Source organism: Dryobates pubescens, chromosome 14 (genome assembly GCF_014839835.1).
Source record: "Dryobates pubescens isolate bDryPub1 chromosome 14, bDryPub1.pri, whole genome shotgun sequence".
NCBI classification, from domain to species: domain Eukaryota; kingdom Metazoa; phylum Chordata; class Aves; order Piciformes; family Picidae; genus Dryobates; species Dryobates pubescens.
Window position 1 is genome coordinate 14,138,473 of NC_071625.1, and position 17,218 is coordinate 14,155,690.

The window sequence follows — 17,218 nt, forward strand, 5'->3', positions numbered from 1 at the left end:
GGCAGAGAATCACACGAGCTCAGAATGGTTGAAGTTGGAAGCAACTGCTGAAGATCATCTAGTCTAACCTCCCTGCTAAGCAAGGGTCATTTAGAGTAAACCACCCAGGACCATGTCCGGGAGGGTTTTCAATGCCTCCAGAGAAGCACTCCACAGCCTCTTTGGGCAGAGCCTGGTCCAGTGTTCTACCACAGGGTTGGATGCTTTGAAGGCCATCCAAACCTGAGCTGTGGGGAGCTGCTGGGGTGTTATCCTGCCCAGGAATGTGCATGGGCACCTGCACCTTTGAGACAAAGTGGGGTATAAAGGGGAATGAAAAGTAGGGCTAAGGAGCACTTTTGCCGAGTAATGCCTTCTTTGGGGGGCTGGGGCTTGGCACGGAGGCAAGAAGCTGGTTGCTTTTTCTTCCCTCAGCAGTTTTACCCCAAAACTTCATACAGGACTACATTTCCCATAAGGCTTTGCTGCCTGGGCACAGGGGAAGTGTCACAACCTGGACTGCGGGGACACAGCGGTGGCTCCTCATGGCAGTGCCTCAGGCGCCACCACCACTATGCATTGGTGGGTAGCAGGGTGCTGGGGCAGGATGCTTGGGGTGACCTGGACGTCCCCCAGCCTCTCTGGTGGTCAGTGACATGTACCCATGTACCGGCATCTCGCCTCCTCGCTGCTTGGTCGCAGGGTCCAGCACTCCCAGCTCACCCTCATGTGCCTCTGGTCAGGGGCTGGGGGCTGCAGGAGGTAAGTGTGGGAGATGCTTTGCCAGCATGGGGAACCGCGGTGAGGAGGGGGAGGGGAGTTAGAGCTCTTGGTGTCCTCCAAATCACCTCTGAAATGTTTTCAGAGCAGCTTTCTCTACCATGGTGATTTTCCCATAGTATCTTCTTCCCTCCCCGTTTCTTTTTTTCCTCGGCACAATGAACCTTTGGCTGTGATTGATTTATTCCACCCCCATCCCCCTCGGGCAGGAGAAAGGTTGGAAATGCTTCCGGGGCGCTACCGAGCGAGAAGCTGACTTTATTCTTCCCCAGGGCGAACTCCTCCTGTGTTTGCCCAGCGCTGGTTGCTTGGCTGGGGTTGGTTGTTTTGTTTTCCTGAAGATGCTGGCAGTAAGGAGCCAGCATCAGCCTAGCTGAGCTGCAGATCTCCTGCTTGTCTCATGTGCTGCTGTCACCATCCAGCAAACTGCTGCTTCCTCTGCCTTAGAGCTAGGTTGTCTCTTTTAGTGCTCCTCAGGGTGGGTGTTTTGATTTTATTATTAGATTTTTTTTTCCATTTAAAAGCCCTGGATTTTGCATTTTAAGGCTTGCAGTTGTTTTTAAATGCTGTGTGCTGTGGACTCTGTGTGGAGGGGGAAGGTGCATGAAGATCTTACTTGCATTAAATCATGGGTGTAAATATGGTTTGGGTTAGCAGGGACCTTTCAGGGTCATCTAGTCCAACACCCCTGCAGCGAGCAGGGACAGCTGCAACTAGAGCACGTTGCTCAGAGCCCCAAACAACCTGATCTGGGGTGGTTCCAGGACAGTGAGGACCGAGGAGTGAAGGGAGCTTGAGTTTTAGCACTTACAGCCCCTGCTGGGGCTAAGCTGGGGCAGCCTGGAGAAAAGGAGGAGACCTTGTGGATCTCTAAAACTTACTGAAAGGAGGTTGGAGCCAGGTGGGGGTTGGTCTCTTCTCCCTAGTAGCAAGTGGCATGTGGTGCCATGGTTTAGTAGTCGTGAGGTTTTGGGTGGCAGGTTGGACTTGATCTTTGAGGTCTTTTCCAGCCTTTTTGAGTCTATGATTCTAAGTGATAGGACAAGAGGAAACGGCCTCAAGTTGCACCAGAAGAGGTTTAGGTTGTACATAAGGAGTTATTTCTTCATGGGAAGGGTTGTCAAGCCCTGGACCAGGCTGCCTGCAGCAGTGGTGGAGTCTCCCTGGAGGGATTTAAAAGCTGTGTAGATGTGGTGCTGAGTGACACAGTTTAGGGGTGAGCTGACTGTACTGGGTTAATGGTTGGACTTCATGAACTTGAAGATCTTGTCCAACCAAAATGATTCTTTGCAAACTGAGCAGCCTCCGTGGTTCAGCAGTGGGGTCTCTGTGCTGGTAAACATAAATTTAGCTGACTAGATCCATCCTTTCATTCTTCCCCCTGTGTCCTTCCATGTAACCACACCAAACATCCTCTTTCTCAAGATCCCTTTCCCTGGCTTGCACCACAGTTATCTTTGTTTGAAAGAACAGGGAAACTGAGGCAGTAGCAGAGAGCACAGGATTCTGCTTGGGGTTTGTGGCAGCCATCAACGCTCACAAGTCATCTTCCCAGGGTCACCTTGGGAGAAGGTCCCAGCTCTCAGGCTTGAGAATGCTTTCATGGGTTCCTGTGCCTCTGTCTCAGGTGGGAAGAGGAGAAGAAAGAAGATCAAGTGAAATGGACCCAGCTGGAGCACCGAGGCCCCTACTTTGTCCCTCTCTACGAGCCGCTGCCCGATGATGTACAGTTCTATTACGATGGTATGTCCACCTTGTGGTGGGACCTGGGGCTTGCAGAGTTGTCCTCTGCCTGGCTGAAGAGCTGGTATCCTCTCTTGGATGGAGAAGTAGTATTGTAGACCACAAGTATCCCATTGGATAAATCTGAACCCTGGGTGAAAACTGGATGGTTTTGGATACAGTAGGAGTTATGGGATTAGTGAGAAGCTGATCATCTCATGCATCCCCTCCCATGCAGAGCACCCTGGGACAGGGTAAGGGGGTCCCATATGGCTGCCTTCATCTGGTTTTGAGGGTTCTGTAATGCACCCATGTGTGTATCTGGGATTAGCACCTCTGCTTACAGCCTCTCCTAGCTGCAGGATGTGCAGTGGTGGGCCTGGACCCCAAGTTTCTTAAAGGCAAGCAGCAGATCTTGGTGCTATTGCCTGAAATTCTCTTGTACTTCTTGTGAGGACTGACTGGGGGTGGGGAAAAGGTCATTTTTTTTCTCATTAAGATGCCTCTGGAATTTGAGCTTTACATCAACTCATGCATGGTATCCCTGCAAGCCAAGAAAATGTGACAGCTTTTGAGAGCTGCAGCTTGCCTTGTCCCATGGCTTCAGTGACCGTCACATCACTCACCCTCTGAGATTTTGCATGTTTTAGCTGCTTCAGGCTCCTGGTCATGACTTCTGATTTTGTCCCCAAGGCCACCAGACACATCACCTTAAAGCAGCTCAATGAATCAGTGAGGGGCTGAGGTTGACAGGACAGATCCCAGGTCTCTGCTGTCCTTCATTTCCCACCATGCCTGCTAGATTGTCTTCTCCTCCCCAGTTTTAACTCCACCCCTGAACTGTTTTCTGACAGATCAAGGGATGGGAGGCAAGAAGGACCTTGGGCCTTGACCAAGGGATGCTGGAGATAGGAGGGCACCACAATCCTATCAGGTCTTGGTCCTCCTCTCTGGGCCTCCTATTGCTTGTGGGTTATTTTTGAAGGGGGGAAAAAAAAGGCCAAGTTGGTGAGATGAGGTGTCTGGCAAAACTGTCACCAGAGAGCAGTGATGGGTCACCAGTGAGGTGGTCAGTGGCTTTTTTTGGCTCAACAAAGAGGCTTTGGACCTTCTCTGTGGCCTCTGAGCTGTGGGAGACCCATCTGTGTGCTGTTTGCATCTAGGCTGGTGGCTTTGGTCTGGAGTCTTGGGTGATAATTGGCTTGTTTGCTAAGAGGTGTCACTGTTCCTGGATGAAAGAATGTTTGTGGACAGGCAGCGACCCCAAGCAGGAAAAGTCTTGTCCTGGGGCTGCTATAAGGCTGTGACCTGCTGTGCCCTGAAGTTCAGATGGAGATCAGGAGCCCCAAAGACCAGAATGTCTGGTGCAGGGAGGATTGATCCCCTGGAGCTCTGCAGGGTGTTTTTCATGTGGCTTGCCTAGGAAAGCTCTTTCAAACTGTAGGTCTCATAGGAAGAGCCAAAAAGTTCTTTGGATTTGCTGGATTTTCTTGCTGTGGTCAAAGAGCCCAGGACAGGGTGGTGGCTCTGACAGATGAGCTGAGACCCACCAGATGACCATGAGAGGCTCTATCTGTTGCTCAAGTCTCTGCTTTGAGCTTCCCATGATTGCTTCATTTATGTGGGAAAAGTATTTGAGATGATACTTCTCCAAGTGGAGAGGTCCTGTAAGTAGTTGTGGTCAGAAAGCAAAACTTTGTGTGGAGCTGTTAGTTTGGGACTTGTCATAGTGTGGTGGCTGCTGAAAGCCCCATGGCTCAATGACCTTAATGTAAATCAAGATTTCCACTCTCCTGGAGAAGAAAATGAAGTGTGTGATTGCAGGTGAGCTGCAGCAGCATCCTGCTGTGCCAAGCACTCAAGGTATTGATCCACAGATAAGGCTGTGTCTGGTGTAGGAACGTGCTGGAATCCCACCAGTGTACAACTGCCTGGGTTGGGTTGTCCCCATAACTAAAGGTCCTCTCTCTTCCTAGGCAAACCCCTAAAGCTGAGCCTGGCCACAGAAGAAATTGCCACCTTCTATGCCAAAATGCTTGATCATGAATACACAACCAAGGAGATCTTCCAGAATAACTTCTTCAATGACTGGAGGAAGGTATCTTCTCTGTGAGGGCTTCCTTGCTGCCCAACTTTCAAATTCAACTCGGCATTAACCCTGTCATCTCCAGGTAGACCCTTGGCTGCGGTGTGGGATAGAATCATAGAGTTGTATCAGTTGGAAAAGACCACTGAGATGGAGTCCATCAACCTAACACCACCATGGCTGTTAAACCATGGGTGGAAGAGATGAGGTTTATTTGTGGCTAAGTTCTTCAGTTGTTAGAATGAGTAGAATTAAGTTAACCAGGTTGAAAGAGACCTTTGAGATCATCGAGTCCAACCTGTCATTCAGCAGCATCTAATCAACTAAACCATGGCACCAAGCACCCCATCCAGTCTCTTCTTAAACACCTCCAGGGATGGTGACTCCTCCACCTCCCTGGGCAGCCCATTCAATGGCCAGTCACTCTTTCGGTGAAGAGCTTCTTCCTAACATCCAGCCTGTTATCATATAGCTATGGGATTCTAAATTATGTGATTGATTACTTCTTCTGGATTTGGGTTGGGGTCTGCAGGATCTTGGAGAGCTTCCTGTTGGCACTTGTGGTTCTGCTGAGTTCTAGTGGTGCTACCTAAGAAAGCAGGTGCTGGGTCTCCTGAACAGCTTCACAAGCAGTTTGAGGCAGGTGTCCCTCTGAAGAATTAACCTCATGGTTCCACAGCACCGTGGCTCAGTCCCCAAATAAAAGCAAGACCTCTATTAGGGGAAGATAAGTGCCCCCAGATACCTTCAGAACTGCTTCTGCAGGCCCTGCAAGCTGCTTATGACCATGCTTGTGGACCACTTTCTTCCACAGCAGAGGTTAGAGGTTGCTCTACTTCAGAGCTGGCTGCCTTTTTCTTCCCTGGGTGTAAGCTCAGATGTCTACAGGCAGGATGGTTTCTCTGTCCTTGGGTGGAGGTGGCTGGGATAGCTGAGTTGGCTGCTCCCTTCTGATTTTTCTGAAGATGGTATTTGGGTCTTCTCTCTCCTTCTCTATGAAGAAAAGAAATAAGCAGCAGCTCTGTGTGAGTTGGTTTTGCCCAACCCTTCTCATCTCTTGCTCAGGAGATGACTTCAGAGGAGCAGGAGATAATCAAACACCTGGACAAGTGTGACTTCAGTGAGATCCACAAGTACTTTGTGGACAAAAGTGAGGCACGGAAAGCACTCTCCAAAGAGGAGAAGCAGGTGAGGACTGTTTTCTGTGACATCTGGGGCTGCCAAATATGTTTTGAGACAAGTTTGGGGTATTTCAGCTCCTGCTTTTCTCCTTTCCTGGTGTTATGCTTTGATCTGGGACCTCTTTGGCCTTTGGATCAGCTTCATCTCTCTATGAACATCATGCCTCTCTTCAATAACTTTATCTGTGGAGGCTGCACATGTTTCATGGCATCCTTGGACTGTGATTTGGGGTCCTACCCTGTCTAGAGGATGGTGAACATTGATAAGGGGCTTTGGGCTCACAGGCTTTCATAGAGTCGTAGAATTGTTAAGGTTGGAAGTGACCTCAAGGATCATCCAGTTCCAACCCCCTTCTATGAGCAGGGACACCTCACACAAGATCAGGTTGCTCAGAGCCACATCCACCCTGTCCTTAAAAACCTCCAGGGATGAGGCTTCTACCACCTCCCTGGGCAACCTGTTCCAGTGTCTCACCACCCTCATGGTGGACAAATTCTTCCTAACATCCAATCTGAATCTACCCATTTCTGTTTGTGTTCCATCCCCTCTAGTCCTATCATTACCTGACACCCTAAAAAGTCCCTCACCAGCTTTCTTGTAGGCCCCCATTGGTGTCTCATGTGGGACCATCTTGAAAGTAGGTGAAGATGAGCCATTTGTTGGGAGTGGACTTGAACTCATGCTTATGTCTTCCTCCAGCCCTTTGAGCTCTACCTTGCCTGCCTTGCTTTCTGCAGGAAGAGGAGGGTAATGATAAGCAGGCACAAGTCATGGGGTTTTGGTTTCATCCTGTGGGATGATGATGATGGGATGGTGCTTGTTTCAGAAACTGAAGGAAGAGGCAGATAAGATCCAAGAGGAGTATGGGTACTGCATCCTTGATGGGCACCGGGAGAAGATAGGCAACTTCAAAACGGAGCCACCTGGGCTGTTCCGTGGACGTGGTAACCACCCCAAAATGGGCATGCTGAAGAAGAGGATCATGCCAGAAGATGTCATCATCAACTGCAGCAAGTGAGTTGCCTGGGGAACAGCTGAGATGCCCAAAACTGAGCTGCTTTTGGGACAGGGATAAGTAGCACATCTCCTCTGCCCTGAGATGCTGTGGGGTTTTGCTCTCAGGCTTGAGCTGCCTTGGAACCCCTTGATGGTCAGACTCGGTGGCCTCAGAGGTCTTTTCCAACTGAAACAATTCTGATTCTGTTGCCTCCTGGTCCCCTCCAGATGTCTGATTTGTGGTCAGGTCTGACTTTTTTAGTTTCTCTCTGGATGTGATGTGGCCAGGGAAGCTGGTGAGCAGCTCTCATCTCTTGCTAGTGCCTGTAATGTTTTCACAACATCAACTGTAAACACTGCAGTGCTCTTACAGCCGCTTAAAGACCTTGTAGCCTTGATTCAAAACACACTGTACCAGCCCAGCAAGTTCTCCTGTTGTCTCCAGCATCCAAAGGATAGAGATCTGATCACCTGAGCAACCTGCTCTAGTTGCAGATGTCCCTGCTGACTGCAAGAGTGTTGGACTAGATGACCTTTAAAGGTCCCTTCCAACACAACCCATTCTGTGTTGTGGAACATTTTGGGGTGGATTGTATGTTTTCTGCCAGTAATGCTGCAAGATGTTGAACATCCTTGGCTCCCTGGGAGCAGTTGAATTGATGGCCTGTTTCTTCTTCATGGTCTGAGGGCTGTCAAACCTTCTCTACCCACAGGGACTCCAAGATCCCCACGCCACCAGAAGGGCACAAGTGGAAGGAGGTGCGCTTCGACAACACTGTGACCTGGCTCGCCTCGTGGACAGAGAACATCCAGAATAGTCTGAAGTACATTATGCTGAACCCCAGCTCCAAGCTGAAGGTTGGAGTGATGTTGCTGTTCAGGCAGAGTTGGTGCCTGTTGGGCCAGCAGTTGTTTTTTGACAGATGAAAAGGTCAGGGGAAGGAAGAGATGTGGCACATCCACAAAAATGTATTGAACATACTGTGGCCAGCAGAACCAAGGCAGGGATTGTCCCCCAGGCTGGACACTGAGGCCACACCTTGAATACTCTCTTCAGTTTTGGGTCCCACACTCCAAGAAGGACACTGAGGTGTTGGAGTGTCTCCAGAGAAGGGCAGTGAAGCTGATGAAGGGTCTGGAGAACAGGTTTGGTGAGGATCAACTAAGGGAACTGGGGTTGTTCAGCCTGGAGAAAAGGAGGCTCATAGGAGACCTGTTTGCTCTCTACAACTCCCTGAAAGGCAGTTGAAGCCAGACAGGGGTTGGTCTCTTCTCCCAGGTGACAAGTGATAGGGCAAGAGGAAGTGGCCTCAGGTTGCACCAGGGGGTGTTCAGCTTGGATATTAGGAACAATTCCTTCATGTAAAGGGTTGTCAAGCCCTAGACCAGGCTGTGCAGGGCAGTGATGGAGTCCCCATCACTGGAGGGATTTGAAAGCCATGTAGATGTGGTGTTGAGGGACATGGTTTAGTGGTGGACTTGACAGTGTGTGGTTAACACTTGCACTAGATGATTTTAAAGGTCTCCTCTGACCAAAACAAATCCATGATTTATGCTGGTAAATGGAGGGTAGGAGCAGATAGGATCACCACCTCTAGTGCCATGAAGGCAGGGAGTGAAAGGGCAGCAGGGAAAGGTCATTTAAAGCAATTTCCAGTCCCCAAAGCAAATAAAGACACTGTGAACAAGTTGGGCACAACTGGGCAAGTGCATTGTCTCAGTCCACATTGGTGCCAGTATCCAAACAACAGAGGCCACAGCCCTGCAGTGCTTGCCTGTCTGGGTCCTCACTTGCTGTGTGCTGGCTGCTAGCTGGTGGAGGAACGCCTCCAGACTCTAAAGCAGCCCAGACTTGGCCAGGATCCCAGGTCCAGCACCACCAGCAGAGGGCATAGAAACTCTAGACGAGCTGGATTTGCTCGGAATTTTCCACTTCATGGAGTGCCTTCTCAAGGCAACAATGGGCTTTGAGGAGTATTCAGATGCTGGAAGTGTTCCTAGACCAGGATCTCACTGGTAGAGGTGGAAGGAAGACGTGTCACTGAGTTTTGAACTCTCTTTCCAGGGGGAGAAGGACTGGCAGAAGTATGAGGTAGCCCGGCGCTTGAAGGATGTTGTGCACAAAATCCGTGCTGAGTACCAAGCTGATTGGAAGTCCAAGGAGATGAGGAAGAGGCAAATAGCAGTGGCCCTCTACTTCATTGATAAGGTACCTGCAGCTTCTACCTAGCCCCAAGGTCCTCCATCCCTGTGGAGATTGGAATTTAGCTTATCTGATCTGCCAGTCCTGGAGATGTTTGGAGGGTGCTGGCTGCACTGGCCAGGGTCACTCCATGTGAGGAAGCTGGAACTGATCATGAAGCATGGTGATTGTTCCCCCTCTACTGGGCACTGGTCAGGCCCCACCTCAAATGCTGGGTTCAGTTTTGGGCTTCTCAGAACAAGAAGGATAATGAGGTGCTGGAGTGGATCCACAGAAGGGTGACAAAGCTGGTTAAAAGTCTGCAGAACAGGTCTGGTGAGGAGCAGCTGAGGGAACTGGGGTTATTTAGCTTGGAGAAAAGGAGGCTGAGGGGAGACTTTGGGCTCTCTGCAACTCCCTGAAAGGAGGTTGGAGCCAGGTGAAGGTCAATCTCTTGTCCTGAGGAACAAATGACAGGACTAGAAGAGGGAGCCTCAAGTTGCACTGAGGAAGGTTTAGTTTGGACAGTAGGAAAAATTTCTTCCACTTGAGGGTTGGCAAAGGAAGGTTGTCAAAGCCTGGCCTGGGCTGCCTAGGGCAGTGGTGGAGTCACCATCCCTAGAGGGGTGTCAAAGCTGTGGAGATGAGATGCTGAGGGATGTGGTTTCGTGGTGGACTTGGCAATGCTGAGTTAGTGGTTGGACTTCATCATCATAAAGGTCTTTTCCAACCCAAACTATTGTATGATTTCACTGTCTACTGATGCTTGTGTGAAGATGTAGCTGTGTGGCAGTGTAGGAGCTGTCCTCCTGGACTTGACCTGCATGTGTGTGCCTGTGAAGACAGAGACCCCACTGGAGGGGTGGATAACTCCTGTTTTGGGGAGATGTTTTAGTGTTTCTTAGGGAAATAATCCCATGCTGAAGGAAGTCACTGCTTGGTTTCCACCAGGGTCCCAGCAGGCAGTCAGTGAGGCACTCCCCTAGGAAGGTTTCTTTTCCCTCTCCTGGTGTTCACATCCACTTTAATAACCTCGGAAAGGGGAGCTGAGTTGGGGTGGGGTGGATGACTCTGTGTCTTTCCAGCTGGCCCTGCGAGCTGGCAATGAGAAGGAGGAAGGGGAGACTGCAGACACAGTTGGCTGCTGCTCCCTGCGTGTGGAACACCTGAAACTGCACCCCAGGCTGGATGGAGAGGAGCATGTGGTGGAGTTTGACTTCCTGGGGAAAGACTCCATCCGGTACTACAACACAGTGTCGGTGGAGAAGCCGGTGAGTGGGGCAGAAATGGAGACAGTGACTGCTGTGCACATTTGGTGCAGGGCTGGCTTGGGTCACTCTGGTCATCAGTCCCAAATTCTCATCTGAAACCTGTTCCAAAGATGCCTCCTGTGTTTTAACACCATGGTGGCAGCGTGCACCTGAGATACTACAGTGCTGGGTGATAAGGACACAAACTTGATGATGCCATCCTGGGAAAAAGGAAGAATCTTTGTCTTTCAAGGCTCTTGTAGCTAATGAATGGTGAGAGAGAAGTCCTGCCTCCTGCTGGAGCATCTTCACTTCACTGGTAGCCATTAGGACTTGACCTGCCCTTATTGAGATCTTCCTTTCTGCTTTGCCCGTAGGGTAGATGATTTCAGGGTTGTTTGTGGGGAAACTGGAGTGACAGAGATAGCAAAGGTGGGGGCAGCCTGTAGCACTAGTGGCTTTGAGGTCCTAGTGATAGCTCTTAAAAGTTGAGAAGATTGGTGGAGTTATAAGAAGTTAGAGGTCTGGATTAGAGTCCATCTGGATGAGGAGGCAGATAGAGATGAAGGAGATGTCTGGGAGCTATATGCGTCATTGCTCCTGACCAGGGCCATCCTTTCTTCTTCTTTAGGTGTTCAAGAACCTGCAGCTGTTCATGAAGAACAAGGACCCAGGAGATGACCTCTTTGATAGGCTCAATGTGAGTGGTCATCTCTAAGCTTTTGAAACAACATTGATGGTGTAGAGGGAGTAGAAGCAAACCTGTGATGCTCCTGTGCAACCTTCAGGCTCCCAGGCTGTGGTGCTGCATCAGTGTCATCCCTTGCTTTGGGTTTAGTTATTGGAGACACCACTGTGGCTGTCTGGAGACGCTACTTAGATGCCATAATGGGTTCTTTCATCCTCTTTTCTTCACTGGTATCCTCTTTGCTTCTCTGAATGAAGGCTTGGCTGCCATGAGCAAGCTGTGTCGTTGCTAAGGAGGTGACTTTCTACTCCTTCCCTGCAGCTCATCTGCTTGGGCTTCTTTTTTAACCTGGGAAGATCTGCCCACACACATGATGCTCAGGGCGTTGCTGGAGGTGTCAAACCTCAGCTGGCTGATGCTTTCACACCTCACCAGAGCTCAGTAGAAATATGAGGGGCTGCTGGAGAGACGTGCTGTAACCTTCTCTCCTGAGCTACTCCTCTACAAAAACCTTCTCCCTCCTCTTCCTTAGTGAGGGATATTGTGTGCTACCACCCAAGCTCCATCTCTACCTGCACTCCTTACAAGCCACTTGCCCATCTGAAGAGGCTGCTCCTCTCTGGTCATGTAGGCTTTATCTGTGATAGGCTTTCTTGGTACAAGTAAGGCTTCCTCCAAATCCTAGGTGACACTTCTTAGCATCTTCTGCTTCCAGTCCAACTGCAGCCCCATGTGCTCCACAGGACAGGCATAACAGATCTGGTGTACATCAGATTAGATGCAAGATGTGTCCTTTTGGACATAGATGGGCAGAAATTGTTGACATCCAGGGAAATTCTTTGTATCTTGAGGTGGAATTTGTGTCAGTTTTAGACAGATGGGGGCCTGACCCCACAAGTAGATCTACAAGCTGTGGGAAATACTTTTCATGCCTAATTTGGTTGCTTAGATAAAATACAGTCTGAAAAGCAAGTGCTTATTGTGCTGGCTTCTGCTTGTTCTCTCCATTCCTTCCACACTTTGTCCTATCTTCCTTTCTCCAGACAAACATCCTGAACAGACATCTCCAGAGACTGATGGATGGTTTGACTGCCAAAGTGTTCAGAACTTACAATGCATCCATCACTTTGCAGGAGCAGCTCAAGGCACTAACTAAGTGTGAGTTACTAACACTGGTTGTGGTCTCACCAGCTGCATTGCATGGACAGAGGGCTCTGGTGTCCATCCATTACTTTGGGGTCCCTAGGACTGCTTGCTCCTCCTTGGCAGGTGATGCACCATGTTGCAGGGTGGTATGTTGGGAATGGGTTGCCCAGATAAAGTGTGGGTGCCTCATACCTGGAATTGTTTAAGGTCAGGCTGGACAAGGCTTTGAGCAATCTGGTCTGGTGGGAGGTATCTGAGCCCATAGCAGGGGGTGTGGAACTTGGTGATCTTCAAGGTCCCTTCTAACTCAAACCTTTCTGTATGGTTCAGATGGTTACCTGCTGAGCAGTAGTCTGACCTGCAGCCCAGCTGGGAGTGTTTCTTTTCCCCCTTTCTAGCTTTGCTGCTTGGGTGCACTCTTTTTTTCTCTACCTTGGGTACCTGAGCAATGAGGCATGGTGTCAGATTCAGTGATGCTCAAGTGTCCTTCACCACTTTCCACCACCAGTATTGCTCTCCCCTGAGAAATAATGGGAAAGGCAAACAGCTCACTGTTGTCCTGCTCTGTTCCCTGCTTACCTGAGCTCCTAGAAAGGAGACAGTGATGCTTCCATTGATTTCCAGCTGAAGACAGCGTTGCAGAAAAGCTGCTCTCCTACAACCGAGCTAACCGAGCTGTGGCCATCCTGTGCAACCATCAGAGGTCTACACCAAAAACCTTTGAGAAGTCAATGAAGAACCTCCAGAGCAAGGTGAGCCAGACCAAACTGAGAGCCTCCAAATCTGATCTAACCTCTGATCTGTTTTGGGGTTAAGGAAGGTGGGGAGAGAGGAGGTGAATTTCCAGATGCCTGAGGAGATCACATTGATCAGGTGTGGCAGGGAATGAACCAGGAGTAGTGGCTTTTTTAATCAGTGCAGAGGCATCAGCTCAGGGGTGGAGAGGGATGGGGTAAGCTCAAATACTGGATGAAGCACACTTGGCACTCTCATCTTTTGGTGCCTTCAAACCAAGCTGGATACCTTCTGTGATGGCACAACTTCACAACAGTTGGCTCTGAACCAGAGAAACTGGTTGGCCCACCCACCAAATAGTTGGCCATTCTGGCTGTTGACAGGAGGACCACCTGAAGTGTGAAGGATCTGATATGGAAATATCTCAAGCTAACACTTCCAATTGTCCTCAGCTTTTGTTAACACTCTAGTGGTGAACTTGGGACTTTGCAGAGGGCTGCAGCACTGTCACAAGCCAAATCGAGGCAGTTGCACAAGATGACCAGATAAGAGCTGCAAGTGTTTCTGGTATCCAAGCTGTGAGGATCTATTGCAAGATGCTGTGAAATGCTTGGCCTCCAGCAGATGAAGCAAGGACAAGTTGTTGTCTTTGGAATAGCCTGATGAGAAATTAAAGAGCAGAGTGGCAGAGAAAAGGGAAAGAGGGAGGCAGCTGAAACCTTCAATAAAGGCAGGAACATGGGCTTACTTTGTATTTGCCTTCACAGATTGATGCCAAGAAGAAACAAGTGGAGGAAGCTGAGCAAGAGCTCAGAAAAGCTGAAGAGGAGTTTGAAGACAAAAAAGATCCCAAAGCAGAAGTGTGAGTGAGTCTTCCTTACAGTCCTCTGTGCAGAGGGCATGGGGATGGTGTGGTCCAGCACCCTGTGTGCAGCTCATCAGAACTGACATGTCACTCTTGGGTACCAGGTGTTTCATGACAGCCTTGCACATGGGTGAAGGTCTTGTGGATAGTTCCTTGCAACTGTAGGATCACAAAGAGCTTCTTCAGGAGGATTTCTTTGTGATAGGGCACACCTCACTGCATAATGAGACTTCAGCTCAAGACGTTGGCTTGGAAAAACTTCTTTCCTGTAAGAGTACCAGAGAACTGGAGAGGGCTGCCCAGTGAGGTTGTGGAGTTTCTAAACCCACCTTGTGATCCTGGGTAACCTGCTTTAGGTGGACTTGCTGTAGCAGGAGAGTTGGACTAGATGATCTGCAGAGGTCCCTTCCAAACCCCACCATGCTATAATTATCCTAGAAATGCCATGGTGCAAAGGATGCCAGCTTGAGGTTGAAGCTGGGGATACACAGGCTGACTCTGATGGGACCTCTGACTGGTGAGCTGTCACCTGGCTGGTGTCTTCAGCAGGCATTGCATAGAATCTGTCCAAAGTTGCTCCTTTTCCCAGAGCCCAGATGTGACTTGCTGTCTGCCCAAAGACAGGAGAAAGCTGGAGGAGAGACACAAGGGTTACTTTTCCAGTTTTATTCCAGAGTTTCTTGTTTTCTGCTTACACCTTATGTTGCTGAGATGCAGAGCAGGTTTGCAGAGGTGATCATTGCTCATGGAGCCTGGATTTGAGGAGGTGGGCTTTGCTGGGTGCTGGCTTTTGTGCTTGCTCCACTTCAGTGATGATAATTCTGCTTTTCAAGTGTTTTATGAAATGGGTTAGTGCTGAATGACATCTTCTACTTTGCCATTCTGGAGTATTCCTAGGCTCAAGCCTTGGAGGGCTTCTGATGAGTGTAAAGGCTGCTCCAAGCTGAGTCACAAAATGGTGGGGGTAGGAAGGAACCTCTGGAGATCATCTCATCCCTGCTAAACCAGGTTCACCTGAAGCAGGCTGCCCAGGATCATATCTAGGCATGTTTTAAATGCCTCCAGAGAAGAAGACTCCACAATGTCTCTAGGCAGCCTGTTTCAGGGCCCCATCATCCTTAAAGCGAAGAATTTATTCCTCATGTTCAGATGGAACCTCCTGAGTTCCAATTTCTGCCTGTGGCCCCTTGTGCTGAAGCTTCTTGGCTTCTCCTCATGCTTCCAGGCAGCAGCAGGTCAGAGCTACTTTATATTTCCCCTCAGCTGCTTCTTTTTCCCTTTAACATGGTATTTGTGTCGCTCTTCCTCTGTCTGCAGCAACGTGGAGAAGAAAAAGAAGCTGTTGAAGAGGCTGGAGGATCAGCTGGCCAAGCTGAATGTCCAAGCCACAGATAAAGAGGAGAACAAGCAGATAGCTCTGGGCACGTCCAAGCTGAACTACCTGGACCCCAGGATTAGCATAGCTTGGTAAGTCTGTGGCATGCTATGGGGCAAGTGTTCATTAGAGATGTGCAGGTCACCTAGCATGGCCTGGAGAGCAGGACAAACGTGCTTGAAGGGAAAGGAAAGAAACCTGCCCAAGCCCTGGAGGGGGTTGGAATGCAGCAGTAAAAACCGAAGCTAACTGTTTTCAGGATCTCAGAATCCCAGTGTGGTAGGAGTTGGAAAGGACCTCTGGAAATCATGATGTCCAACCCCCTTGCTAAAGCAGGGTCACCCAGGGTGGGACTCGGGATCACAATGTCCAGGCGGGTTTGCAATCTCTCCAGAGAAGGACACTTCACAGCCTCTTTGGGCAGCCTGCTCCAGGGCTCCAGCACCTTCTCACAGCACAGACCTTTGTCTTCATGTTCAAATGGAACCTCCTGGGTTCCAGTTTGTGCCCATTGCCCCTTGTCCTGTCACTGGGCACCACTGACAAGAGTCTGGACCCTTCTTCCCCCAGCTTTAGCTCTTGCTGAGCATTGATCAGATCCCCTGTCAGGCTGCTCTTCTCCAGGCTAAACAGTCCCAGGTCTCTCAGGCTTTTGTCTTCACAGAGATGCTCCAGGCCCCTCATAGACTTCACTGGACTCTCTCCAGTAGTTCCCTGTCTCTCTTGAACTGGGAAGCTCATAACTGATCCCAGGACTTCAACTGTGGCCTCACTAGAATAGAGGGAAAGGAGAACCTCCTTCAACCTACTGGCCACTCTCTTCATGCATCCCAGGATACCCCTGATCACTGCAGCCACAAGAGCATATTGCTGGCTCATGGTTAACAAGGAGGTTCCTTCTGGGTTTAGGACAAGGAGTCACTTTGCATGTCTTTGTCTGCAGTGGCACAATGTCTGGCTCTTATTTCCTGAGGAGAGATGATCATTGTGCTGGGAGTGGTGTGGGATGCCTGGCACTGAGGAAAGTGCTAGTTTGGCTATTAGAAGAAACCTCTTCACTGGAAGTGTTCTCAGACAGGAGCAGGTGCCCCTGGGGGGTGTTTGAATCCCCCTGCCTGGGGGTGTTTAAAAGACACAGAGCTGTGGTGCTGAAGGACACTGTAACCTAGCCTTGGCTGGGTTAAGGAATGGTTGGACTTGATCATCTTTAAAGGTCTTTTCCAACTGAAAAGATTCTGTCATTCTGTCCCCACTGGTGTCTTGTGATCTGCCCAGGTGCAAGAAGTTTGGTGTGCCCATCGAGAAGATCTACAACAAGACCCAGAGGGAGAAGTTTGCCTGGGCCATTGACATGACTGATGAGGACTTTGAATTCTGAGGTGGTGCTTTTTCACCTTGCTTTGTGCTACTTTTTTGATGTCCTGCTGCAGTTGTCGGTGGGGTGGGTGTGGGCAGTTGGCTAATGAAATCATTTGATATGGGTATTCTGTGCCTCTTTTTCTTTCTTTCTTTCTTTTGAGACAAAAGAAACCATCCACTTTCAAGTTGGAACAGGTCTTGCTGACTTGTGACACTGGCCCTGGTGACTTTGAGGTGAACTTTTAATTCCTCTTCAGAGTTGCCAAGTGCTTTGGATCTTTTCTTACCTCCTCCCTGGGAGGAAGATTGAATGAGAGTGTTAATTGTACTGACAAACAAGATTAGATCTAATCCTATCACCTTGATGTGCTGGAGCTCTGCTGCCCTTTTCAGACTCTGAATTGGCTTGATGAGGAAACACAAAGCAATGACAGCACCAGGAATAAGCACCTAAAGTAGAAAACCTAGGCTGGGGTCAGGGATGTGCTGGGAGGAAGGGGAAAATCTCCAGGTTTTACTTGTCAGGGTGTTTTGTGTCCTCTTGCCTCCAGGAGAGAAGATGATTGTGCAATTGCACAATGGAAAAAACGTGGGAGGGAGCAAATGGCAGGAGGAGGAGGAGGAAGGGAAGATGCTGGATTAAAAAGCAGGTTTTACACTGGAGGGATGAAATTCACCTTGGAATGAGCAAGGTTCACCCCTGAACCTTGGTCTGGGAGAGAACATCTCATTTGGGACAATGCTTTTCCTCTTCTACTTGCTTCAAGTTGTCCTGCTCAGTGTAGCAGATAATGAAGTGTTCAGGCCAAGACTTAGAATCATACAATCACAGAATGGTAAAGGTTGGAAGGGACCTCTGGAGATCGTGTTCCA

The 17,218-nt window shown here is 49.5% G+C and overlaps 1 protein-coding gene across 1 annotated transcript; it reads left to right on the forward strand.

Annotated features, from left to right (window-relative positions):
* The first annotated feature begins 499 nt into the window (after positions 1–499).
* TOP1MT (DNA topoisomerase I mitochondrial) lies at positions 500–16,462 on the forward strand. The gene is made up of 14 exons (XM_009899927.2): positions 500–741; positions 2,387–2,502; positions 4,458–4,579; positions 5,633–5,755; positions 6,576–6,763; positions 7,459–7,603; positions 8,811–8,954; positions 10,013–10,198; positions 10,809–10,877; positions 11,909–12,023; positions 12,636–12,763; positions 13,514–13,608; positions 14,929–15,078; positions 16,262–16,462. The coding sequence occupies exons 1-14, from the start codon at positions 644–646 to the stop codon at positions 16,362–16,364; spliced, it is 1,782 nt and encodes a 593-aa protein (XP_009898229.1). The 5' UTR covers positions 500–643; the 3' UTR covers positions 16,365–16,462.
* The last annotated feature ends 756 nt before the right edge of the window (positions 16,463–17,218 follow it).

Excerpts from the sequence above, each read along its gene's own strand:
- TOP1MT (XM_009899927.2), top strand. The coding sequence starts at position 644 with ATGTACCGGCATCTCGCCTCCTCGCTGCTTGGTCGCAGGGTCCAGCAC. Across the intron at positions 4,580-5,632 it reads TCTTCAATGACTGGAGGAAG|GAGATGACTTCAGAGGAGCA; the intron begins GTATCTTCTCTG and ends TCTCTTGCTCAG. Across the intron at positions 7,604-8,810 it reads ACCCCAGCTCCAAGCTGAAG|GGGGAGAAGGACTGGCAGAA; the intron begins GTTGGAGTGATG and ends CTCTCTTTCCAG.